The 24,990-nt window shown below is 40.1% G+C and overlaps 2 protein-coding genes across 3 annotated transcripts in view; both read left to right on the top strand.

The window, feature by feature from the left end:
- Nucleotides 1-1,676, top strand: part of GMCL1 (germ cell-less 1, spermatogenesis associated) — a 47,986-nt gene extending 46,310 nt beyond the window's left edge. The window contains exon 14 of the mRNA XM_047781864.1: nucleotides 326-1,676. Within this exon, the coding sequence (XP_047637820.1) occupies nucleotides 326-454 (129 nt within the window). The 3' untranslated portion in view covers nucleotides 455-1,676. The remainder of the gene's footprint in view (nucleotides 1-325) is intronic.
- A 5,258-nt stretch (nucleotides 1,677-6,934) lies between these two features.
- Nucleotides 6,935-17,107, top strand: SNRNP27 (small nuclear ribonucleoprotein U4/U6.U5 subunit 27). 2 transcript variants are annotated; one of them, XR_007135100.1, is made up of 7 exons: nucleotides 6,935-7,019; nucleotides 7,953-8,073; nucleotides 9,540-9,652; nucleotides 11,003-11,082; nucleotides 15,503-15,567; nucleotides 16,706-16,874; nucleotides 16,957-17,107. XR_007135100.1 is itself a non-coding variant. In XM_047781862.1 (6 exons), exons 1-6 carry the CDS (start codon nucleotides 6,986-6,988, stop codon nucleotides 16,758-16,760), a joined length of 468 nt encoding a protein of 155 aa, XP_047637818.1. In that variant the 5' UTR covers nucleotides 6,935-6,985; the 3' UTR covers nucleotides 16,761-17,107. The 2 variants fall into 2 exon arrangements, 1 of the variants encoding a protein (XP_047637818.1); XM_047781862.1 differs by having other exon boundaries at nucleotides 16,706-17,107.
- The last annotated feature ends 7,883 nt before the right edge of the window (nucleotides 17,108-24,990 follow it).

The raw sequence follows: 24,990 nt of genomic DNA, 5'->3' as shown, positions 1-24,990 counted from the left end.
AATTTTTCCTGCTATTTGAATTATAGGAACAACTATGAATGAGCCCTCTTTGTGCTCTATTGTCTCATTTAATCCTCAGTGTAATCCTGTGAGGTGGGTACTCTTAATGTCTCCTTTTACAGTGAAGAAGCTGCAGTTAATAAGTTCAGTAACTTGCCAAAAACCACACAGTTAGTGGGTGGGAGTTTGGAGGTTTGAGCAGTGACTCTGAGACTCCAGATGCAAGCTTTGAACCACCATACTAACCTTCATTTCAACAGCTTAGGTCTTTGTTTTATTTTTATAATATTACTATTACTATTAAAGCTATAAATTTGTTTTATAGGAACAAGTAGTGATGAACTTGGACAGCAGGCTTCTGATCTTCCCTTTATATATCTGTTGTAACTTCCTGTATATATCGCCTGAAAAAAGAACTGAAAATAATCGTCATCCAGAAAATCCAGAAAACTGAGGATCCTATCAGTTGGAAGCAGTAGCACTTTGAAAACTTGTTTGGCCAGCTTTAATTTAATGGCCCTACTGATATTCACATCTAAGGTGACTAATAATGACAAAGGCCTTATGAACTGTGCAGATAATACAGAAGACTATTCTGATCATCATTACATTTCTATGCATATGTGAAAAAACATTTTAAAGCCAAGAAAATGTCTGTCAAACCATTTCTGTTATAAAGATGTTGTTGATTCATGCTTTTTAATTTGACATCAGTAGAAAATTGCTGTAGGTAAATTTCACAATTCTCTGCAACCAAATATAGGTTTAATTTTTAGCTTGAACTTTGATCCTCCTACCTAATGTTAGTAAACTTCAATTATCCATCTGTAAGTTTTATTTTTATTTGGCTTAAAAAATGCTAAAGGAGTAATTTGGCCAATTATAAATACTGTTTCAATTAGTGCATTTAAAGCTGTCCTTTAATTTTTTTCAACTGCTCTTTATGATTCCTCCTCCTAGTCCAATATTCTCCTAATCTATATATGTTTTTAATCATTAAATTTTTTTTCACAGTTTTGAAGACTAAGCTGAGGAACTTTTTATTTAACTTAAGCATTTCCATACTATTGTATTTTGCTTTTTATTTAGCTTTCTTAGGATTTTAACAAAAAAATCAGCTTCAGACTTTCAAATGCACTTGAATGGAGTGGTGGTGCCGGGAATCTGAGGATATTCTTTTGCCTTACATGGCCTTTTCTTTGACATTCTGTACAATTTTATTATAAGGTCACAGATTATTTATGGACCAGATATTATACTTTAAACATTTCCATATTCTATGATCTTTAGAATTATTTATGTTCAAATTTTAGTTGGGAATCCTATTTTCTACTTAAGCTCAGGACTCTATAACCTCTGAATTGAGTGCCTTTAAGTTATACATGCTATTAGAAATCTCATAGTAAATGTAAATAAGGTTGGAGGATATCATACAGAAGCTGATAATAAAGCATTAATGTACAAATAGAACTTATTTTTATCAAAATGAGGTGTACATTTGTCATGATTTATATATGTTGACTGCTTCTGTTTATTGCTATTTCAAAAATAGCCATGCTCATTATCTTTCAAGTCATAGTGCTTTTTGTGGTTAATGTCTATTTTTAGTATGTTTTAAGAATTGGAAATACCTTTATGTATCTGTACAAGTAAGAAATACCCATTTGGAAAAAGAATAAATAACCTATTATATAAAATGAAAAAAAAAAAAAAAAGCCTTGGTGGAGCCAGAAATTTTTTTCAATTTAGATTTTTGTTCCAGTTAGATTTAGCTTTTATAATTTATTGCTAGTTTTTCTTCCCTTGTGATACGTCCACAGATTCATAAGTCACTTTTGTCCTTTCAAAATTCATCCTCATGGGGAATTTAAAGGAAGCTTTTGAATGTCTCCCTTATCTCCACCCCCAGAACTGTAGTTTAGGTGTTTTAATACAATAATTTGGCTTATCAAGAGGCTGCATTTCTTGTTTTTGTATTTGGCTATAATTATATCTCTTTCAAGAGATGCTTTTTTTTTACTGTCTTACTTTAACATCAGAGATTCCTTACCCTTACGTAATTTAAAGATATAAATACCAATCTTAAATTGAATTATTTGAATAATTGAAGTTTTACAAACCTTGGGAGTAAAGATAAAATTCGAGTATATTAATAAAATTACTTCATTTCACTTATTTGAGTCAATCAAATTGGAATTACATATGGTTCCTGTCCATTGATTCTTTCCTTGGCCACGTTGCTTATGTCATTCATAAAATAATTATTTCTTCAGTCACAAGTAAGTTGTGTTCTCATTGGAGAAATTGATAATTGTCAGCTAGTACTTCACATTGATAGTAAAGATCGGCTTTTGTTTTCTTACCAAACACTTTAATGTTTGCATACTTTTCATTCTTTTTACTTGGAATATTTTCAATAAAGTATTAAAATTGCCAGCTAAAGTATCATAAACCATTACATATGAAAACTTTTGTGTTTGTCACCTTTTGTGTTATAATGTTCACCAAGTCTTTTTTTAAGCCTGCAAAGGCTAGAAAACAATATTTACCCTTTAGTAATTACTTGGCTATCAGTAAAGAAGAGGTCCTTAAGAGAAAATGTTCTAAATGCAAAATTAAGAAAGATGGATGTAAGTGTACCTTTTTTTTTTCTTCTTAAATAGATCTGGCTTGAAATTTAGCAATGTAGGCAAAGTTAAATGAACAATGGCAGTCATTAGCTTTTTTACCAAGTGTATAGCAGCCAGCACTATCACATTTCAAGTCTTTCAGTAGGATTGATTACCATCATTAATTAATAGTTCACAACATCAAATGCAAAAATAAGGTTACCAAGAGTCACTGTGGTTATCTAAAGTTAGATAAAATTTCAAATTTACTTCCTTAATCACATTAGACACATTGTAAATGCTTAGTTAACCACAAGGTATCTAATGGCTACTGTACTAGGGCCAGTATAGAATATTTCCATCATTACAGAAAGTTCTTTCTGAATGCAGTTGATCTAGAATATTAGACTGCCAGTGTTGAAACTATGTTGGAAGTTTTATTCCCTTAAAGACGAACCTGTGTAAAAAATAGAAAGGATAATAGAGCCAGGGGTGCAAATGATAGTCACTTAGCTGAAACAGTATATCGAATCATAAGGTCAAGCAATGTGTACCTAAATTACTTGACTACATTAAAAAACAAAAGTCATAGTACCACTTCCTCCTAACCACAGAGTTTGTGATTCTTCCCAAGGTCCATGGCACAGGGATGCAAAAGCAAAAAAATCCTAAAACATCATCAGTCAGTGTTAACTAGTGATGAGACTACATCTAATTAGGTGGAGAAATCATGGACTCAACAGCATGAATCCATTTGTAATGATAAAGTAGGATAGTTTTATAAAAGCTGGTGATTTTATATGAAGTAGGACTAGCAACGGTAAAACATTTAACCAAGGCTGGAAATAGTACATTTGCAGGAATCACAGGTGGTTAATGTTAATTCTTATGTTAAACATACACATACTTTACAATTTGCCTTTATTGAAAAATTGCTGTCTGGTTGGAGAGGGAACTTGTAAGCAAGTGTGATCGCAAATGTTGATGGTACCCCAGCCCTACCCCAACTCAGAATCCACTAAAGTGGCCATTAGAATGAGGGAACATCAAACCTTATATTGGAAACAGGATTTTTCTTCTAGATACAGGGCTAAAAGTATACAGTGCTGGATAATCTACATCCTAGTAAGAAAGCAACTTGATCACTAAATAAAGAAGCCCTCACAGAAGTTCCCACTGGCACAGCAGGTTAAGGATCCAGCGTCTTGTGGCTCAGGTCGCTGCTGAGGCATGGGTTCAGTCTCTGGCCAAGGAGTTTCCACTTGTAATGGGTGCAGCCAAAAAAAAAAGGTGTGCGGGGTGGGGGGGGGAAGCCCTGACAGAACACATCCCACATCTTTAAGGGGGAGGAGCCACTTGGAGACAGCATTTCTTTTCACAGCTATGGTTAATCTTAGGGCTGTCCCTTTAGGAAACTTACCCCTTTGTTTTTTCTCTTTCTCTTCTGTACTTTTTTGTCCCCCCCCCCATACTGACCCATTCACACCAATAGTTACATGTGCTTAAGTTTCTCCCATCTTCAAAAAGCCTTACACATTTACCTCTACTACTGCTATACTTTGCCCTGCATAAAGCCAAACTTCTCAAGATGGTTCTGCATATTCTGTTTTCACTGCAAAAGCCTTTCACAATTCAACTCCACTAAAACTTCCTGAGTCAAAAAGTTCGTTGCTAACGCCTTTATATTAGATGTTTTTTTTGTTTGTTTCGTTTAAAATGAACCACTTTGCTCTCCTTAAAAAGCAGCCTTCTCTTGAAGTTCCTGTCATGGGTCAGTGGAAACAAATTTGACTGGCATTCATGAGGCCACAGGTTTGATCCCTGGCTTTGCTCAGTGAGTTAAGTTTCCAATGTTGGTGTGAGCTGTGGTGTAGGCCAGCAGCTGTAGGTCTGATTTGACTCCTAGACTGAGAACCTCCATGTGCCACAGGTGTGGCCCTAAAAAGACAAAAAAAAAAAAAAAAAGCCTTCTCTTAAAACTTCTCTGATACCACACTTACTGGGTTTTCCTTCTGTTTCTCTGACTATTCCTTAGTCTCCTTTTAGGATTCTTCCTTTAACTGTCTCCAGGCCCTTTTCTCTCCTTAGCCTCCCTTGGGTGGTTTCATGTACTCTTGTGGCTTCAAATGAACTTGTGTATTCTGATGATTTTTTTTTTTTTCTCTGTAGTTACAACGTATGTTACCAGAAGGGGGACACTTTCCAGGGCTGGAGAGTGAGCTCTTGTATAATACTTGATATGAATTGTCCTAGGAGTCACATGTTTTGACAAACCAAAAGACTTCATTGGAAAGGGGTAGTCAAATGGGAGCAGCAGGTGTAAGGGAACTCGGGATCTGCTCTGCCATATAGCTCACAGTCTCAGGTTTCATGGAAGTTGGGTTGGTTTCCAGGTTGCCTCTGGCCCGTCAACCTGCTTGTGCCTATAATTTGATCCAACTCAAGGCCCTTCCTGGTGGCAAGCGTGTCAGTCAAGATGGATTCCAGCATGAAGGTTTCTAGGAGGTTGGCTGGACACATTATGGGCTGGCATCTCCTTCCTCCTTACAGCCCTTCCTGAATTCTCCTGGTTAGTTTTTGGCCACAGCACCTTGTTACTAATTGGGACCTCCTGTTGTGAGACACCTCATGCAAAAGATGGTTTCAGTCAGTGGTTCCCTAATGCCTAGATCTCTCTTCCAGGCACATCTACTTGGCATCTCCTTTTTGGTATTCAAAGGGGCACGTCCAGATCTGAACATAGCTCCTTTCTCCAAATGTATATGCCTTATTTTAGTAAATGATGCTGCCATCTACCCAGTTTCACAAACCAGAAACCCGGACATTATTCTTGAATCTTCTAATTCCCTCATCCTCTGCATCAAAAAATGACCAAGTTTTCCCAGTTTTACCAATTATTTCTCAAATTCAGCCACTTTCCACCTTACCTATTGATACCATTTTAGTACAGGCCACTGTAATTTCCAATATAGATTATTGTACCATCTTCCCTATGTGTTTTCCCCTCTAGTGAAATCTCCACATTACCCAAAGTATCCTCTGAATAAACTCAGTTGTGATTCCCTCTCATCCTCAAAACCCTTAAAAGGCTCTCAATTGCCTTTGCCTTAGTGTAATTCTTTATGGTAGCTCACAAGGCTTCTAGCCTCTCTTTACCCTTCCCTCCTTGCTCCCTAGGTAGCTGCCATACTTTAGTTCTTTACTTTCAGCCTGTCTTCTCCCTTGCCTCTTGCCCTGGCACCTGCAATCTCTGCCTGAATAATCTTACACCTGTCCCCACCACAGAAGTCACCCCATTTTACCTGACTAATTGGTATTTCAACCTTAAGGTCTTGTTTGAACATCATTTCCCCCTGGAAACTTTTCTTGACAACCCTCCCCCTCAAAGCAGTTAGGTACCCCTATTATGTACACATAATATCTTGATCAGCCCCATCAATGCATCTTGACACTATACTTGTATGTATCCCTCACTTGACTGCACCCTAGTCAAGAGCTGACTTGTGTCTTTTGCACTGATTAATACTCTGGTACATAGGTGTGTAATATTTGTATGAATAATTTTATTAATCATACCTTTTTAATTTCTTTTCTGGTGTTTTGTCATCTAGGGCATTGCTGAGACTGCCCTTCCCGGGGCCAGCTAATTCCCAGAGACAGCAAAAGATTTCCCTTCTGACCGTGCCTTTCATATGCAAACTAGCCAGTGGAAAGCCTGCACTCAGCAACCCACCTTCCCTGCCAAACTCGGGAGTATAGGCATCGGACAGCCCCTACATCCCAAGGCCCGCTGAAATTATTCAAATTAGTAATCTTAAACCTGTTTAGCTAACATGCCTGCCTCTGCTATTCCTTCCCACAAAACTCAATAAAACTCTCACCCATGTTTTCTTTCCCTTTGCTTCTCTGCCACCTGACCCACCCTAGTGTTTCCCCGTGTGGACTTAAACTGTTTGTACGTGCAATATTTAGAATTGGTCTGATATGAAATATGCATGTGGACAAGACAGTTGCAAAGGAAAATGAGGACTGTGTTAGTGTGGTTTATATACAGCCCTTCCCAGACATTTCTGTAACAGCATCAGGTAGCATAGTTTAAGGCCCAAAGAGAATATGGGGAAGCCACCGCGGAAAGGGGGGTTGGAGGTAGAGAGATGCCAACTTTGTTCTCAACTGCATCCCTACACTGTGAAGAGGGAGCGTCGGGGCGTAGCCGCTAGAGTCACAACAAACTCACCACCTCCAGGCTTTAGAAACCGGAACCCTGGGAAGTCGTTTCGTCGTTTTCCAGTCGGCGGTGAAAGGTCAGTTCCGGGCCCCCCGGAAGTTGTTGCAAAGTCGTTTCCGGGGCGGTGTGAGGTGGAAGAGGACTCCGAATGGGTCGCAGCCGCAGCCGCTCTCCGCGGAGGGGTGAGTCCAGAAGCACTTTTTAGGACCTGGGGCTCCGCTGGAGACCTGTTCCCCCTTTCCCCCCAGTTTAGGGGCAGCAGAGAAGGCGACCCTTTTTTCCTGAGGAGAAGAGCGGAGGTAGATGGGGAACGAAGAACCAGGCCCTACACGCTTCAACCCTCCGGTTTGAAGGCAGTTTTATTCCGAAGTTAGGGTTTGGCCGAGACTTTGCCAGCCTCGTACAGTAACCTTTGTTGTCCGTGTGGCTGGGGCATTTAGAATCAGACCATGTTTCCCTTGATTTGTAAGTGGCCGAATGCAAACCATCCAATCTTCTTGTGTCCGAATTCCAGTAATTAGACATGGGGGGGTGGGTAACACTATTTTTAAAAACTGCCGTGAAAATTGATGACACACTCCGTAACACTCAGCGTATGGTAACCGCCAGGTTCTTCGATGCTCAGTGTTTCCTTCCCAGTTTATAGGGAAATCGTTGTTTGGGAGTTTTTGTGCAGGGAGCTCACTTCGTAATGTCTTCTGGCCCCCGTCCCCACAAAGGGGTAGAGGAGCCGAGACTTCGATCGGGAGATCTCACTTAGGCCCTTGGCTCTGTCCCATTGTTCAACTAATCAGATTTGATCTTAAAAGTTAACATGATCTCAATCTGAATTGAGAACTGCTGTTTTTAAGTGTAGAATACACACCAGATTTCCTTGATTTAGTGCAGGGAAAAAATATAAAATATCTAATATTTCTTTGTAACGAGTACATGTAAATGATAATAGTTTGACTATATTGTGTTAAATATATACTGTTAAAACTAATTTTGTCAGTGTCTTTTTTACTTTTTTAATGTGACAACTAAAAGTGGCTCACATGATAGTTCTGTTGGACGACGCAGCTATAGGTGTTTGAAGTAATTTTTGACTCTGCAATTTTGTGTGTTTGTGTTAGAGCGTAGGAGATCCCGGTCCACATCCCGGGAGAGAGAACGCAGGCGCCGAGAAAGGTCCCGGTCCCGCGAGCGAGATCGGAGAAGGAGCCGCTCTCGTTCCCCCCACAGAAGACGTTCCAGGTAAGTGCAGAAAATTATCAGAAGTTTTACCGCAAGTCTCAACGCAACTGCGTAAGTATTTACTGCCCTTAACTTTGTTTGTATCACTTATAAAGGGACTTAATTTCCTGAAATGAAGGGAACTTTATCCTATGAGGTTTATTCTAAACCTCACAATCCCATTTGTAAAATGGGGGGGGGGGGGGGGAATAACATTCCACATAGTAGAGTTGCCTTGAGGAGTAAATGAGAAAAAATAGACTAAAAGCACATAGCAAGCACTTAGCTTGGCAAGAGTAAGAGATGTGTTTGTCCTTTAATCTTATTTTTTATTAACTTTTCGTGATAATGGTTTATTCAATTATATAATCAAGAATTGTGAGAGCTGAAGTTCCTCTTGTGATGCAGCGAAAACGAAAGGAATCCGACTAGGAACCACGAGGTTTCGGGTTTGATCCCTGGCCTTGCTCAGTGGGTTAAGGATCTGGCATTGCCAATGAGCTGTGGTGTAGTTTGCAGTTGTGCCTCGGATCTGATGTTGCTGTGGTTGTGGTGTAGGCGGGCAGCCATAGATAGCTCTGATTGGATCCCTAGCCTGGGAACCTCCACATGCCACAGGGTGCAGCCCTAAAAAGCAAAAAAAAAAAAAAAAAAAGAATATGAGAGCTTGGATGAAACTTAGAAATGGATTCTGATTTTTTTTTTTTTTTTTGCCTTTTCTAGGGCCACTTCCTGAAGCATATGGAGGTTCCCAGGCGAGGGGTCAAATTGGAGCTGTAGCCACTGGCCTACACCAGAGCCACAGCAACTCGGGATCCGAGAGCCGCGTCTGCGACTTACACCACAGCTCCCGGCAACGCTGGATCCTTAACCCACTGAGCAAGGGCAGGGACTGAACCCGCAACCTCATGGTTCCTAGTCGGATTCGTTAACCACTGAGCCAGGACAGGAACTCTAGGAATCTAATTCTTAAGATCAGAAAAAAAATACTTTTTGTGTGTTTGTGTGCAGTTGTTAGAAACAGTTAATTTTTTCTGCCTTGCAAAAAAATTTTTTAGCCTGGCTATACTGAGTGTAACTGATGTTAACCAGTAAATAATTTTGTTAACATTCAAGCTCTAGGCAGAACCTTCTTCCTCATCCTGCTTTGGGGAGCAAATTTCCTGCTCTGGAGAGCCTTTACTTTTCAGGCATTCATGTATTCTGTGCTCATCAGCACAAGCCACATCTGCACCTTACACCACAGCTCATGGCAATGCTGGATCCTTAACCCACTGAGCGAGGCCAGGGATCAAACTTGCGTCCTCATGGATATTAGTAGGATTCATTTCCACTAAGCCATGACAGGAACTCTAAGAAAATGTATAGAGACTCTTTTGTCTATTAATAAAAATATTAAGTACAAAAGGGCAGAAATACTGCTTTACTTGAGAAACTTACTTACAAGTATGTCTCTGCTTCTGACATCTTTATCTGTTAAATATTAGGTCTCCAAGGCGACATAGATCCACATCTCCCTCCCCTTCTCGACTGAAAGAAAGAAGAGACGAAGAAAAGAAAGAAACAAAAGAAATAAAGAGCAAAGAACGTCAGATTACTGGTAACAATTTTAGATAAATTACTGTAGGAAAGGGATAGCCTTTTATAGATAACTTCAGTTGTGATAAAATTATAAAAGTATAATTTTTGAACACTATTTTTTATGTTTAATTGCATGTGGTTTTGAGGGTTTTTTTTTTGTTTGTTTGTTTGTTTTTTGTCTTTTTGCTATTTCTTGGGCCGCTCCTGTGGCATATGGAGGTTCCCAGGCTAGGGGTCTAATTGGAGCTGTAGCTACCAGCCTACGCCAGAGCCACAGCAATGCAGGATCCGAGCCGTGTCTGCAACCTACCCCACAGCTCACGGCAACGCCGGATTGTTAACCCACTGAGCAAGGCCAGGGACCGAACCCGCAACCTCATGGTTCCTAGTCAGATTCGTTAACCACTGCGCCACGACGGGAACTCCGGTTTTGAGTTTTTTTTTAAGAGAAAATTGTTAAAAGTTAAACAGTGTCCTTTTTTTTGTAATTTTTTTTTTTCTTTTTAGGGCTATACCTGCAGCATATGGAAGTTCCCAGGCTAGGGGCCGGATTGGAGTTGCAGCGGCTGGCCTACACCACAGCCACAGCAACGCCAGATCCAAGCCACATCTGCGACCTACGCCAAAGCTCACGGCAATGCTGATCCTTAACCCACTGAGCAAGGCCAGGGATTGAACCTAAGTCTTCATGGATACTAGTCAGATTCTTACCTGCTGGGAACTCCAAGATTTTGTTTCAGTTGTACTTTAGTTGTTGGTTATCTGGTGTTCCTGACACAGGAAGGACAGTTAAAAACATGAGCATATTCTGTTTTGAAAGTACCTTTAAGATTAGTGTCCTGTCTGATATTAAAGGTAGTCCTGGAGTTCCCATTGTGGCTCAGCGGTTAATAAACCCGACTAGTATCCATGAGGATGTGAGTTCGATCCCTGGCCTCTCTCGGTGGGTTAAGGATCTGGCATTGCCATGAGCTATGGGGTAGGTTGGAGACAAAGCTCGGATCCTGAGTTGCTGTGGCTGTGGCATAGGCTGGTGGCTACAGCTCTGATTAGACCCCTAACCTGGGAACCTCCATATGCTGTGGGTGTTGCCCTAAAAATATAAATAACATAAAGGTGGTCCTGCCTAAAGGCTCCAAGCATATCCTTTTAAGCAGTCTCTTACAATAGAGGATAGAGAGCATAATACTTTCTTGCACCTTAAATTATATTCTATCCAAATTGAAGGGTTTAATTAAAACTCGTCTTTAGATAATTGTCTAGTATATTCTCTGCTGGTAAGCTGGAACGACTGTTAATCTATTGTCGCCTCTGTTTTTATATATATATAATGATAGAGTTTAAAATTTTATCACTTTTTTTTTTGTAGAGGAAGACTTAGAGGGCAAAACAGAGGAAGAAATAGAAATGATGAAGTTAATGGGATTTGCCTCCTTTGACTCTACAAAAGTAAGTAAAACGTGTAGCCACTTAGGTAGTCTTACTTGAATTAATATATTATGATTATCCCATTTTTCCATGTTCTTTTACTGTCACTTGTAATTTCTTCCACTGCTACAAGTTTATTCCATTAGAAGACAGTAACAGTTTGTGTGAGGAGATACATGAAAGCAAAGAGAAGGAAATGGTAAACTGCCATTGGATTCAGGGAGTATTTGCCTGGGATGTTTGCACTAGATTTTTTTTTTTTTTTTTTGCCATTTCTTGGGCCACTCCCGTGGCACATGGAGGTTCCCAGGCTAGGGGTCGAATCGGAGCCATAGCCACCAGCCTACGCCAGAGCCACAGCAACGCGGGATCCGAGCCGCATCTGCAACCTACACCACAGCTCACAGTAACGCTGGATCCTTAACCCACTGAGCAAGGGCAGGGACTGAACCCGCAACCTCATGGTTCCTAGTCGGATTCGTTAACCACTGCGCCACAATGGGAACTCCTGCACTAGATTTTTAAGGGCCAGTAGAGGTGATCAGGAGAAAGATCATTTGAAGTAGAGGGAAAACCTCCTAAAGATGTCATGTAGGCATGAAGGAGCATAGCATGGCGTATTATGGGGATTTCAAATTCATGGACTCGTAAAAGGTTGTTGATGGGCTGTGACTATGACTGTGAATAAGGCTGGATAAGGCTGGAAATAGAGGCGGGAGCAACTGACCAAAGGCTTTTGATACCCTTAGACGTGCTTAGGAATTTAGAGTTGACTATATTTTTGATTTTAGAGTTGATTATATATTTGATTTATTTATTTTATTTATTTGCTTTAGTGGTACATGTAGAAGTTTACAGGCCAGGGATTGAACCTTTGCCATGGCAGTGACTCAAGCTACAGCAGTGACAATGCCAGATCCTTAACCACTAGGCCACCAGGGAACTCCTAGAATTGATTCTTAAGATGATAAGAGAAAGTGATGGTTTTTAAGCAAGGGAGTAACAGATTAAATGTGTGTTTTAGAAAAATGACCTGGGGCATCATGGAGGACACATGGGAGGCTGGGAGAACTGCTCAGTCAGAGCCATGTAGTGAAAGATATAATGAAGGCCTGAACTTCGAAGGGGGTTGCAATATTGAGAACCATTCAGGAGCCAGTTGGTGGTGGGAGTGGAGGTTGAGTAGTCAGGTGATGACTCTGAGGTGTCAAGCCGATAGGGTTAACTGAGAAAGGATTATAGGAAGGGGCAGTGCTGTGAGACAGAAATGAAATGCAGCTGCCAAATAAAGATGTGCGGCCCAGCTGCATACTTTTCGCATTGCTGGAAGAGGGCCTGATTGGAGAGTGAGAGCTCTCTAGCCCAGGTCTTCATATTGAAGAGAATAAGGAAGTGGGGCAGGGAAGGGGGAGGAATTGTGGAGGAGGAGATGAAGAGAGGGATGGGATGGGAGGGAGGGAGGCAGGTGGAAGAGAGAAATAGGGCAAAAGGGGAGATGAGGGGGAGAGGAAATTGAATGAAGGGAGAAGGGAGGATAGAGAGAGGAAGCTAATAAGGATAGACAGGGAGAGGGTTTGTGGAGAGGGAGAACATGTATTTTTAAAACTCTTTTACAGAATTTTAAGTCCTTTTAATTTTGCAAGTGGGAAATTGAAATTTTTTAGGGAAGTTGTCAAAAATAATCCACTTCCCCTGATCTTGTATTCCATTAAATGTAAATGGAGTGGGATAATCTCAGATGCTATTAGAGTTTCTTTCTAACTGATGTGATTATGTAGAGCTCCTATGGTTTTTTCTTAAAATGTCAGTGTATAACCTAAGGAGTACTAGAGGGATTGGGGTTTTAAGGCGAGAACATTAAGAATGAGCTCTTGTTCTCACAAATGGTTATGTGAACCCCATTTTAGAGCTTGATGCAGTTTATCAAGTTTTTTTCCTTGAATATACTGAATCTTTGTTATTACAAAGACTATTTTATAAGTGAACTGGTTTATTAATACATATATTGGATGAATGAAGATATTTCTGAATAAGACAACTAAATGTTACTATTTTTGGAAGACTAGGGAAGAATTCTTACTAGAATTAGAATTTTGGGGGGACAGCTACAAGGATGTTAATTTAATTCAAATGCATTTGGCTCCATAACTATCAGAAAGTCTCAGCCCATTTATATTTTTCAGTAATGTGTATCTTGTGATATTTCATCATTAATCTGCATTGGAACCTCTTCATATGCCAGTGTAGTCACTTATTTTCTTTCCCATTTTAACATTCTAGCAAGTTTCAAAGCTTGGTTATATTTATTAATGGGTAATTTTCTTTTCCAACATGCAAATGAGAATAGAGCACTCTACAAATTCAAAATCAGCAAGCCATCAGTAATTGAAAAAAGATTTATATCATTTACTTTTTTTCCAAGCCAGTCTTTCCAGAACATGCCTACCTCCTACTATTGGGAGGTAAAATAATACACCTTAAGTAATTTACCTAGTATTTTCCCTGCCCTAAAAGATAGGAATAGAAAAGGAAGACCAGATATATATTTTTTTCATTCAGCTTCAAGTATGTACCTCATCTGTGTATGCCAGTGGATGAGAATCCTTTTCTCCCCCATCAAACAAATGTGCCACACAGATAGGGTACACGCCCGTGAGTAATGGGGCCGGTCATGTGTGTGTCTGCATATTGGCATTAACTGGTGATGTTCATACATTTAGTCATTTTCTAAGCACCTGCAAGTGCAGTGGCCTAGGATTTGAGAATGCAAAAGTTACTCGCATCCGTATCCCTCCACATGAGTTTGTAGTCTCAGGAAATAATATCATGTGTATACATCATGATAATGCGGGGTAGGAAATGGAGGCTGTTTTGAGGACAGCACAGTTAACATTCTGTGAGAGTTAAAGAAGAAGGCACTTCCTGGCAGCGGATTATTTGAACTGGGCCTTGAAGGATGGATAAGAACCAGTTGGTTGAAGGTTGGATGGGGGTTGGGAAAGCAGTTCAGGCATGAGGAACAGAAAGTGGTGAGTTAGAGTTCCCCTTGTGGCTCCGCAGAAATGAACCTTGACAGGTATCCAAGAGGATTAGGGTTCGATCCTTGGTCTTGCTCAGTGGGTTAAGGATCCTCCAGCATTACCTTGAGTTGTGGTATAGGTTGCAGATTCGTATCGGATCCAGCATTGCTTGGCTGTGTGTGGCTGGCAGCTTCGGCTGTGATTTGACCCCTAGCCTGAGAATTTCCTTATGCTGCACCTGTGGCCCTAAAAGAGGAGAGAAAAAAAAAGTGAGTTGATTTGGATGAATCAAAAGATCCATAGAGGGAGTTCCGCTGTGGCACAGTGGGTTAAAGGATCCATTGCTGCCGCAGCCATAGCATAAGGGGAAAGAAAAAAAAAAAAAAAAAAGACCCATAAAGGAATTAATGAAAAAGTCCAAGATGCACGTAATACAACATTAACATCTGTTATTCTGTATTCTGACTCTTGATTTAAAAATCAAAATTGCAAGGCCTGGGCCAGAAATGGGATTTAGATGTAAATGGTGACTGATTTGAGAATGCATTAAGCTAAGGTCCCAAGTTAAATTTTTATGAATGTGAATTTTATAGAAAAAATATCTATAACTTATATTTGGTTTTGAAGATCTCTTTGATCAGAAAAGGTGAGGATCTGCTACCCTATTTCCCTGCATGCCTTGTACATGATATATGTACCGTGAGTGTTTGTTGGTTTCAATATTGGTTTAATTGCTTGTGTGTAACTATGAAAATGTGAACATGAGAGTTATAACACTTGGGAGTTCATGAGATATCATTGGGGTCTGAAAATTCTTTCACTCATTGGGCTACCTCATTCTTTTTTTTCGTCTTTTTAGGGCTGCACCCTCAGCATATGGAAGTTCCCAGGCTAGGGGTCCAATCAGAGCTACAGCTGGAGGCCTACGTCCCAGCCACAGCAATGCAGCATCGTTACCCATTGAGCAAGGCCAGGGATCGAACCCACATCCTCATGGATATTAATCCCGGATTCATTGCCACTACGCCACAACAGGAAACTCCTCACTCATTGGGCTATCTCATTCTTAAATAAATGTTGCATTTTATTTTATTTTATTTTAGGGCCACACCTGAGGCCTACGGGAGTTCCCAGGCCACAGCCAAGGCAACACCAGATCCGAGTTGGATCTGTGACCTACACCACACCTCACAGCAACGCCTTGGCAATGCCAGATCCTTAACCCACTGAGTGGGATCAGGGATTGAATTTGCTCTTCATAGATTCAAGTCGGGTTCGTTATGGCTAAGCCACAACAGGAACTCCTGAATCTTACCATTTAAATGTATCTATAGGACTCAGCTTTTTGATCAAGACATTTAATATATCCTTTCTCTTGTTTGTTTTGTTTTCTTTGGTTTTTGTTTCTTATTTTTCTCTAGGGAAAAAAGGTGGATGGCTCTGTAAATGCCTATGCCATAAATGTGTCTCAGAAGAGGAAGTATAGGTATGCAAAGTTGCCATTATTATGTTTGAACTAACATAAATTATATACTTGGGAAAGAATTTGTGACGGGATAATCATATTTGTATGAAATGTAGCAGTTTTCCATACAGTCCCTTATTAATAGTTTCCATACTATTCCTTGTTGTTGTTGCTTTCTTTCTTTGTGGCCACCCTGCAGCCTATGGAGTTCCTGGGCCAAGGGTCTGATCTGAGATGCAGTTGTGACCTATGCCGAAGCTGTGGCAACACCAGATCCTTTAATCCACTGTGCTGGGCCAGAGATTGAACCTTCGTCCTGTTGCTGCAGAGATGCTGCTGATCCTGTTGCCCACACTCCTGTCCTTGTTTTAATCTTGCTTATATTCTGATGTTTTTCAAATTTACATGTGAACTAATAACTGTTGTAGGACAAGGTGGTTGGCTTAAATGTTTTAGGGCTGTAGGTACTTCTTTAAAATAGCATAACCTCAAGTCTTTAGGCTTTACTTTCATTATAATTATAGGTTTTAAAATGAATTCTTCCTGAATTACTTATCTAGATTGATTGTGTAAGGATTTTTTAAATGTAAATATCCTTCCGTTTAGGTATAGGTGTATTTTATTAATACCACAGAAGAAACCAATCCATACTTGAAATCTCACTGAATGAACCAAAAAGTCAAGACATCAACATTGCCTTTCTCTCTACTTTTATCACTGACAAAAGACTAATATTCCAATTAATTTAGAACATCAGTAGTGTGATTTGAGACTGCTGTGAGTAAAGGTACCAGAATCATCAGCAGTCTGTTGTACATTTACCTTCAAATAAGGTCCTTAAGGGAAGAATTAATATACAGTGTGAAATCGAATTTGCTTGATGAATACCTATTTTGAAACTTTTCTGTTGCCTTAAACTAGCTAAAATAATACCATTTTCACTTGTATGTTTTTTATCTATAGAATCTTCCCAAATAATTTTGAAAGTGTATTTCCATACTTCTGTTTGGATTTTAACTTTGAATATTTTTTGCCCTAGACTTTGCCATTTAAAAAATGGTTTATAGGTTTCTGAAGCATTGTCAATTATTGGCTTTTTTAAGAAGAATGAAGAGTTTTTTTTTTTAAATAAATGATAAATTTTCTTTTTTCATCATAGGCAGTACATGAATCGAAAAGGTGGATTTAACAGACCTTTGGATTTCATTGCATGAGAATTGGAATGTTGGAGAATGATGTTTTCCCCTCATCTTGATCAGAGCTGTGGATTTTGTATTTTGTATTTAATGTGCATCAAAAACAGGATCACAGTCCTTCCTCCTTGTAAAGTAAGAAAATTTTATTTATGATGTGTGTAGTTCACTTACCCTGCCTCAAAAAAAGGTTAAATATTACATTTTTTTCCTTTAGGAAATATCGTTTGGGGCAGTCATCAATCCCATTTTTTTGTCCTTATTCCTATGGAAGCTGTATATGTTCTCTTCTTGGATGCTCCTTAGGACTTTTTAAAACACATGAAAGTAATTTGGAAGTAAGTTTCTCAAATAAAGCAATATTTCTACCCTTTTGTATTTAATATTTTTATTACTAGATAAAAGAGTCTCTTTACATTTTTTTGGAGTTCCCAGCATGGCTCAGTGGACATGAACCTAATATCCATGAGGACACAAGTTTGATCCCTGGCCTCACTTAGTGGGTTAAGGATCCAGCATTGCCATGATCTGTGGTGTAGGTTGCAGATTGGCTCGGATCTGGCATGGCTGTGACGTACGCCAGTGGCTACAGCTCCAATTCAGCCCCTAGCCTGGGATCCTCCATGTGCCATGGGTGCGGCCCTAAAAGACAAAATTAAATAAATAAATATACATTTGATTTTTTCATACATAAGACTTAGATATCATGATTCTTCAGAGTTTAAAAATTAGAAGAATGAAAAATTATAACTGGATTTTTGTGTCTTTGTTTTTTGCCCTCTACATACCATTTATTTTCTCAATGGAAAAGCAATACATGCTTGTTACAAAAAAAAAAAAAAATTGGGAAGAGTCAGAAATTAAAAAAAAAAAAAAATCACTGTACTCTACCCGCAGAATGTTAACATTTTGGTATCTGTGTTTTCCAGGCTTCTGTGGCCAAAGAGATCAGAATGTGTATGCTGCTCTCTTTTTCTAATCCTTATTCTCCCATGTACTGTGAACATTTTTTAAATGCTCTTATAAATTCTTTGGAAACTCAGCTTTTATATAGCTGCTTGGTTATACCATAATTTATTAATTAATCATTCATTGGTGAATACTGACTTATCTCCCATGACTTGCTATTATAATTAAAACTGAGTAGATTATTTCAGGGATTAAAAAAAAAAAAGTGGAGTTCCCGTCGTGGCACAGTGGTTAAGGAATCCAACTAGGAACCATGAGGTTGCGGGTTCGGTCCCTGCCCTTGCTCAGTGGGTTGACGATCCGGCGTTGCCGTGAGCTGTGGTATAGGTCGCAGACGCGGCTTGGATCCCACGTTGCTGTGGCTCTGGCGTAGGCTGGTGGCTGCAGCTCTGATTCGACCCCAGCCTGGGAACCTCCATATGCCACGGGAGCGGCCCAAGAAATAGCAAAAAAAGACCAAAAAAAAAAGTGAATAGTTTCCCTGTTACATATTTCTTTTTGTACTTGTTGCCTCATGTTAGTTCTTGGATGTGCATTGCTGGGTGAGGTAAAGTGTGCAAGTTTATTCTTCGTGTGCATGTTTTAAGGCTTTTAAGGTGTGTGTGTGTGTGTGTGTGTGTGTGTGTGTGTGTGTGTGTGTGTGTGTGTCTAGAGAGGTGATAGCCAAGTCTTACCAGTGAAGCATGAGCATTCCCATTTCATATACATGTTCCAGTATTGAGTGTAATCTTTTTTTTTTTTTTAAGTTTCTGATGGGTAAAATGATAGTATTTGGTTTTGTTTAATTTATTTTTAAAAAAATTTTTTATTATAGCTGATTTACAATATTCTGTCAATTTATGCTTGCTTCTTATTTCTAAGGAAAGTGAACATTTTAAGAATGTGTTAGCCATGCGTATTTCTTTTGTGAGGAACTAATTCCATACCTTGGCTCCATTTGTCTTTTGGTAAGCTTTTCTTTTTCTTATTTGAAAGAAGCTCTTTTTATAGTGATCATAATGCCATTACCCATTCTGTTTTTCATATTTCACTGATAATTTGAGCTTTTGTGGTTAGATTTTAATTTTTTTTTTCAGTAATACAAACACGTGAAACAGTATAGACAGCACAAATGGGTAAATAGTGATGAGCTAATTGTGTATCTTTTCAGAGATGTTTCATATATACACAAGCATGTTATTGCTCAAATATGAACAAACTCTATAGACTGTTTTGCACCTGTGTTTTTTCACTTATTGCTACATTTTATGACTTTCTTATTAGTATAAGTAATAGTGCCTTTTTTTTTTTTTAAGTCCCACACCTGTGGCATGTGGAAGTTTCCAGTCCAGGGATTGAATCCCAGCTGCAGCATCGGATCCTTAACCCACTGCACCCCAATGGAATTCTGCTTTTTTTTTTAAGGCCAGCAATTATAGTTCATTGTAGGATGGACTATATTTTAGCTAATTCCCCATTGGTAGACATTCAAGTTCTTTCTAATGCTTTGCCATTAAAAAAATACGTATGTAATCAAAGCTACAGCTGCCAGCCAAGCCACAGCCATGGCAACACCAGATCCTAGACCCACTGAGCAAGGCCGCGGATCAAACCCACACCCTCATGGATACTAGTTGGATTCATTTCTGCTGCACCACAATGGGAATTTCTGTAATCGCTATTCTTATATGTACATAATTTCACAAGTGTCTTTAGCTGGATTTTTAAATTCTTACTGCATCTGAAATTTGACCACCTATTAGAATTTTTTAAAAGCTTTCCTGGCTAATTAGTCCCCTGTGAAGAAAATAATAGTAGTATGACTACATTGCATAATACAGTGTATAGAGCACCTTGGTTCATTTAATCCTTATGATACTATTATCTCCATTCCCATATGAGAAACCTGAGGCTGCTCAGACCTTAGGGGCAGAAATTATTAGTGTTTTATGGAGTTTCTATTATGACTCAGTGGAAACGAACCTGACTAGTATCCACGAGGATGCTGGTTCAGTCCCTGGCCTCGCTCAGTGGATCAAGGATCCAGCATTGCTGTGAGCTGTGGTTTAGGTCGCAGGTGTGGCTTGGATCCTGCATTGCTGTGGCTGTGGTGTAGGCCGGCAGCTATAGCTCCAACTTGACCCCTAACCTGGGAACTTCCATATGCCGCAGGTGCAGCCCTAAAAAGCAAAGAGCAAAAGGAAATCATTAGTGTTTATCTACCTACTATCTCCAGTACTTAAATATTTAAATACGCTAGCTACATCAGCTGCACAAATTCTAGTAACCATTGCACAGGTGTCATTTTGCTTAGACTTTTTGCCAGTTGAGCTAAATAGAATCCCTTATCCCCTCCTTTCTGTAAAGGTACTGTCTGTCTGTAAATTGTTTATACAACAAGGACTGCTTCTGACCACATTTGTGTACATCTAAGGGAAAGCAGACCCAATTGTTGTCTAATAAGAAGCTAAAACTTCTGAGATGAAATAGTATGCCCAAAATCGAATTATAGGTTTTTGGATTGTTATCTTAGTGTAATGTTAGTAGAGATTTGACTTGAGATCCTCAAGGCAGCATACTTTGTAAAGAAATAACCTGAGAACATCGGGTAGGTCAGTAGGTTCACCCTCTGTGAGCTAACACCAAAGATATGGCAGCGGAAATCTTTAAAAACCCAGAGACGATACCTCTGATCTGAAGAGAAGTCTTGGTTTGAAGGAACTTTCATCCATCAGGTCATCTGATTCTGGAAGAATAACAAAGCTGGAGCATCCTTGTCTTCCTCTAACAAGCTGCCGCCAAGATTTGCTAAATCTTCGAAGTATCTAAAGATTAGAGCGCTCCAGGGCCCAATCCCCAGACGCTCCAGTCTCTCTGGTGAGTCATCCATTCACATAGCTTCATACATCTTCTGCCGTGGCTCTCCAATGTATACTTCTAGCCTGACCATTTCACTGAATTCCAGGCTCGTATATGGGCTTGCATTATTAGGCACCTCAAATTTAAGATTAATTGAACTCTCATTTCCCTGCCCAGTCTTCTTTTCTGAGGCTTCCCCATCTCATTAAGCAACCCCTCTGTTTACGCCTTGGCCCAGACCAAAATCCTTAGGGTCTTCCTTGACACCTCACTTTTTTCTGTGCCCCACATTTGGTTCATGAGAAATCCCTTTAGCTCTAACCTCAGAGTAAAATTTGAATCCGACCACTTTTTTTTTCCCAGATCTATTGCATTATTGTTGACATAAACAATTTTAAGATATTAAAGTGTTCATTGTGGTGATTCGATGTACATTGAATCTGACCACTTTTCACCATCCACACTACAGCTATCTGTCTTGCCTGGACCATTGTGATAACCCCCAGTAGGTTTCCTTCCTTCTCTTACCACCTCAGGTGATGCCCCACCTAGCAGCAGAGTGAACCTTTAAAAATGTCCATCTGGTCACATTGCTCCTGGCTTCAGGGCTTTTCTATCATTTAGAGTGAAGTCCAGTCCTTAGTGTGGTGTATGTGTCTGTGAAGTTTGAACCCCAGTTTTCTGCAGCATCTGCCCCTGGCTGCTGCTTTCAGCCACGCTGCTTGCCTCCTTGCTGTTCCTTGAAAACAGATGTGTATCCACCTCAACCGTCTTCCTCCTTGCTTTTCTTCCTGGAATGTTCGTCCCCCTCCCCCTAACTCAGATTTACATGGGTAGCTTCTTTATGTTTTTTAGGTTGCTGCTCAAAATAAGGTCATTCCTGACCACCTTATCCAAAATAGCAGCCCCCTTGTCCTCTCCAACCTTACACCCTGTTTTACACTTTTTTTCAGCATTTAAAAAATTGAGATAAAATTTGCCCTTTTAAAGTATACCATTTCAGTGGTTTTAGTATACTTACAGTGCTATTTATCACTACTATCTAATTCTAAAATATTTTCATCATCCCCAAAGAAACCCCACACTCATTAATAGTCACCCCGCCCCCCATCCACCTCTACCTCCATCCCAGAAACCACTAAATGTACTTCTGTCTCTAAATGTGGGTCTTCTGGCCCTTTTTATGTAAGTGGACATTTCATATGGATGGAATCACACAATACGTGGCCTGTTGTGTGTGGCTGTTTTCACTCAGCATAATGTTTTCAAGGTTTTTCATGTTGTAGTGAGTGTCAGGCTTCTATCCCTTTTCACGGCTAGTAATCTGTTGTGTGGATATACCACATTTTTATTTATAATTCATCATTTGATGGGATTTTGGGTGGTTCCACTTTTTGGCTGTTATGAATATTGCTGAAATAGCAAGTTTTTGTATGAACATATGTTTTCAATCCTCTTGGGTACATAACTAGGAGTGGCATTACTAGGTCATATAAATAAACTATAGGCGAAACTTTTTTTTTCTTTTTTGTTTTTTTAGGGCCATACCCACGGCCTATGGAAGTTTCCAGGCTAGGAGTCGAATTGGAGCTGTAGCCGCTGGCCTACGCCAGAGCCACAGCAACACAGGATCCGAGCCACATCTGCAACCTACACCACAGCTCACGGCAACGCCAGATCCTTAACCCATTGAGCAAGGCCAGGGATCGAACCCAAGTTCTCATGGATACTAGTTGGATTCATTACCACTGAGCCACTACGGGACTCCTATGCTAAACTTTTGAGGCATCGTCAAACTCTTCCGGAGGAACCGCAGTATTTTACGTTCCTACCAGCAATGTGTGAGGGTTCCCGTTTCTCCACATGCTCTGTGCAGGTTCCTTTTCTGTACAGCTTATCACTGCCTGACACACTCTGTATTCATTTATTACTGTCTGGTTCTTCCACTAGACTTTGAGCTTTGCGAAGTAGGGCTTCTGTCTCGTTTGCTGCCATAGCCCTAGCACCACACGGTGCCTGGCACAGAGTAAAGCACTCAGTAAGTACCTGTGGAATTCATGGATACAATTCAGTAACTTTTTTTTTTTTTTCACTTAACCACTTCCCTTGGTTTTTAAGTTAACCTTTAGCTACCCAACTAATACATGAACACATTTTTCCTACAAAAATTATAAAACATGACCACTGATCCCTTTTGAACAGTCCTAGTTCATTGTGAATCCTTCGCAGTGTTTCCTTGCAGACCTTTGTTCATCTATGTATGTGACAGCTAGTGTTGTAAATGAAAATACGTATCGTTTAGGCTTTTTTTTTTTTTTTTACAGCTACACTCACGGCATTTGGAAGTTCCCGGGCCATGGATTTAATGCAAGCCACAGATGCCACAATGCCAGATCCTTTAACCCACACACTGGGAAGGATATCAAACCCATGCCTCTGCAGCTACCCGAACCACTGCAGTTGGATTCTTTTTTTTTTGTCTTTTTGTCTTTTTGTCTCTGTTGGGCCGCACCTGCGGCATATGGAGGTTACCAGGCTAGAGGTCAAATTGGAGCTGTACCTGTCATATGCTACAGCCACAACGCCAGATCCGAGTCGTGTCTGACCCACACCACAGCTCACAGCAACACTGGATCCTTAACCCACTGAGTGAGGCCAGGGATCAAACTCACAGCCTCCTGGTTCCTAGACAGATTTGTTTCTGCTGCGCCACAATGGGAACTCCTGCAGTTGGATTCTTAACCCACCAATGCCACAGTAGGAACTCCTGGGCTTTTTTTTTTTTTTTTTCTTTCGCAAATAATATGCTGTAGGGATCATTTTACAACTTAATTATTTACTCAACATTGTCTTGGAGATGTTTCCATACAGGTATATGTACCTCTACCTTTTTGTTTTTTAATTGCTACATAGTGTGTGTAATATATGGACCCCTGTTTAGCTGTTGCTTTATTTTTTAAATCACAAATATCTGTAGAGTAATTTTTGCAAAGCATTATTTCTAGAGGTTTTTAAAATTTAACTTCGTGATATTGGATATCATGATACTGGAGTGTCCAAAATAGCCACAAAGAGAGGGATTGATGTTATTAAAGCAGAAAATTACAGTCCTGATTTTTACACTCTGAAAGAATAAAATCAGTTCCCCCAAAACTTAGAAAATAAAATTCATTTTCATGTCATTGTGCTTAACTGTGTCAAACTCAGTTTTGTAAATAGTGTTTTGTTTGTTGTTTTTTACTTTTTTAGGACTCCACCTGCAGCATATGGAAGTTCCCAGGCCAGGGGTCCAATCCGAGCTGCAGCTGCTGGCCTACGGCACAGCCACGGCAATGCCAGATCCAAGCTGCATTTGTGGCAGTGCAGGATCCTTTAACCCACTGAGCGAGGCTGGGGGTCAGACCTGCATCCTCATGGATACTAGTCTGATTCTTAACCCACTGAGCCACAGTGGGAACTCCTGTTTGTTTTTTGCACTTTTGGCTGCACCCACGGCATATGGAAGTTTCCTGGCCAGGGACAGAATCCAAGTCACATCTGTGACCTATGCCAGAGCGGTGGTAATGCCAGATCCTTAACCCACTGCGCTGGGCTGGGGATGGAACGCCACAGAGACAAGTCATATCATTAACCCACTGTGCCACAGCAGTAATTCCCTAAATAGTGTTTTTTTGTTTGTTTTTATTTTTTCTTTTTTAGCCGCCCCGCAGCATATGGAGTTCTGGGCCAGGGATCAGATCCAAGCCACAGTTGCCACCTAAGCTGTAGCTGCAGCAATGCTGGATCCTTAAGCCACAGTGCTGGGCTGGGAATGGAACCTGCATCACACCACTTCCAAGATGCCACCAATCCTATTGTGCCACAGTGGGAACTCCTAAATAGTTTTTTAATTCAACAGTTTTGGAACTTTTTAGACAGTTATATATTATATACTATAATACAAACAGTTGTCTTCCCTGCCACTCTGAGGTCCTTATTGACTGGCACCTCTCTGTTAGAAGTTCCATGGCGTTAATGAACCTGCCACTCAGCACTGGTATTTACATACTATCCTTATCTAGAGTATAAGCACCTCAAAGGAAGGAAACTGGGGATTTTTCAAAAATGCAGAAAAGATTATCTGACAAGTCTAATCTTTTGTGCTTATCATTTTCAACATTTCCTTTTACTGCCCAGTTCTAATAAGTTTAGCTTGATGCCTACTCAAAGATAAAAACTGTTGCCAGCTTATGTTTATGCTATTACACATAGGTGTTTTTTTTTTTTTTTTTTGCTTTTTAGAGCCACACTTGTGGCATATGGAGGTTGCCAGGCTAGGGGTCTAATCAAAGTTGTATCTGCTGGCCTGCAACACAGGATCTGAGCCACATCTGCGACCTACACCATAGCTCACGGCAACGCCAGATCCTTAACCCACTGAGCAAGGCCTGGGATCGAACCTTTG

The sequence above is a fragment of the Phacochoerus africanus genome, chromosome 5, assembly GCF_016906955.1.
Source record: "Phacochoerus africanus isolate WHEZ1 chromosome 5, ROS_Pafr_v1, whole genome shotgun sequence".
Taxonomy (NCBI): Eukaryota; Metazoa; Chordata; class Mammalia; order Artiodactyla; family Suidae; genus Phacochoerus; species Phacochoerus africanus.
This window is presented reverse-complemented; position numbering and strand designations above follow the sequence as displayed.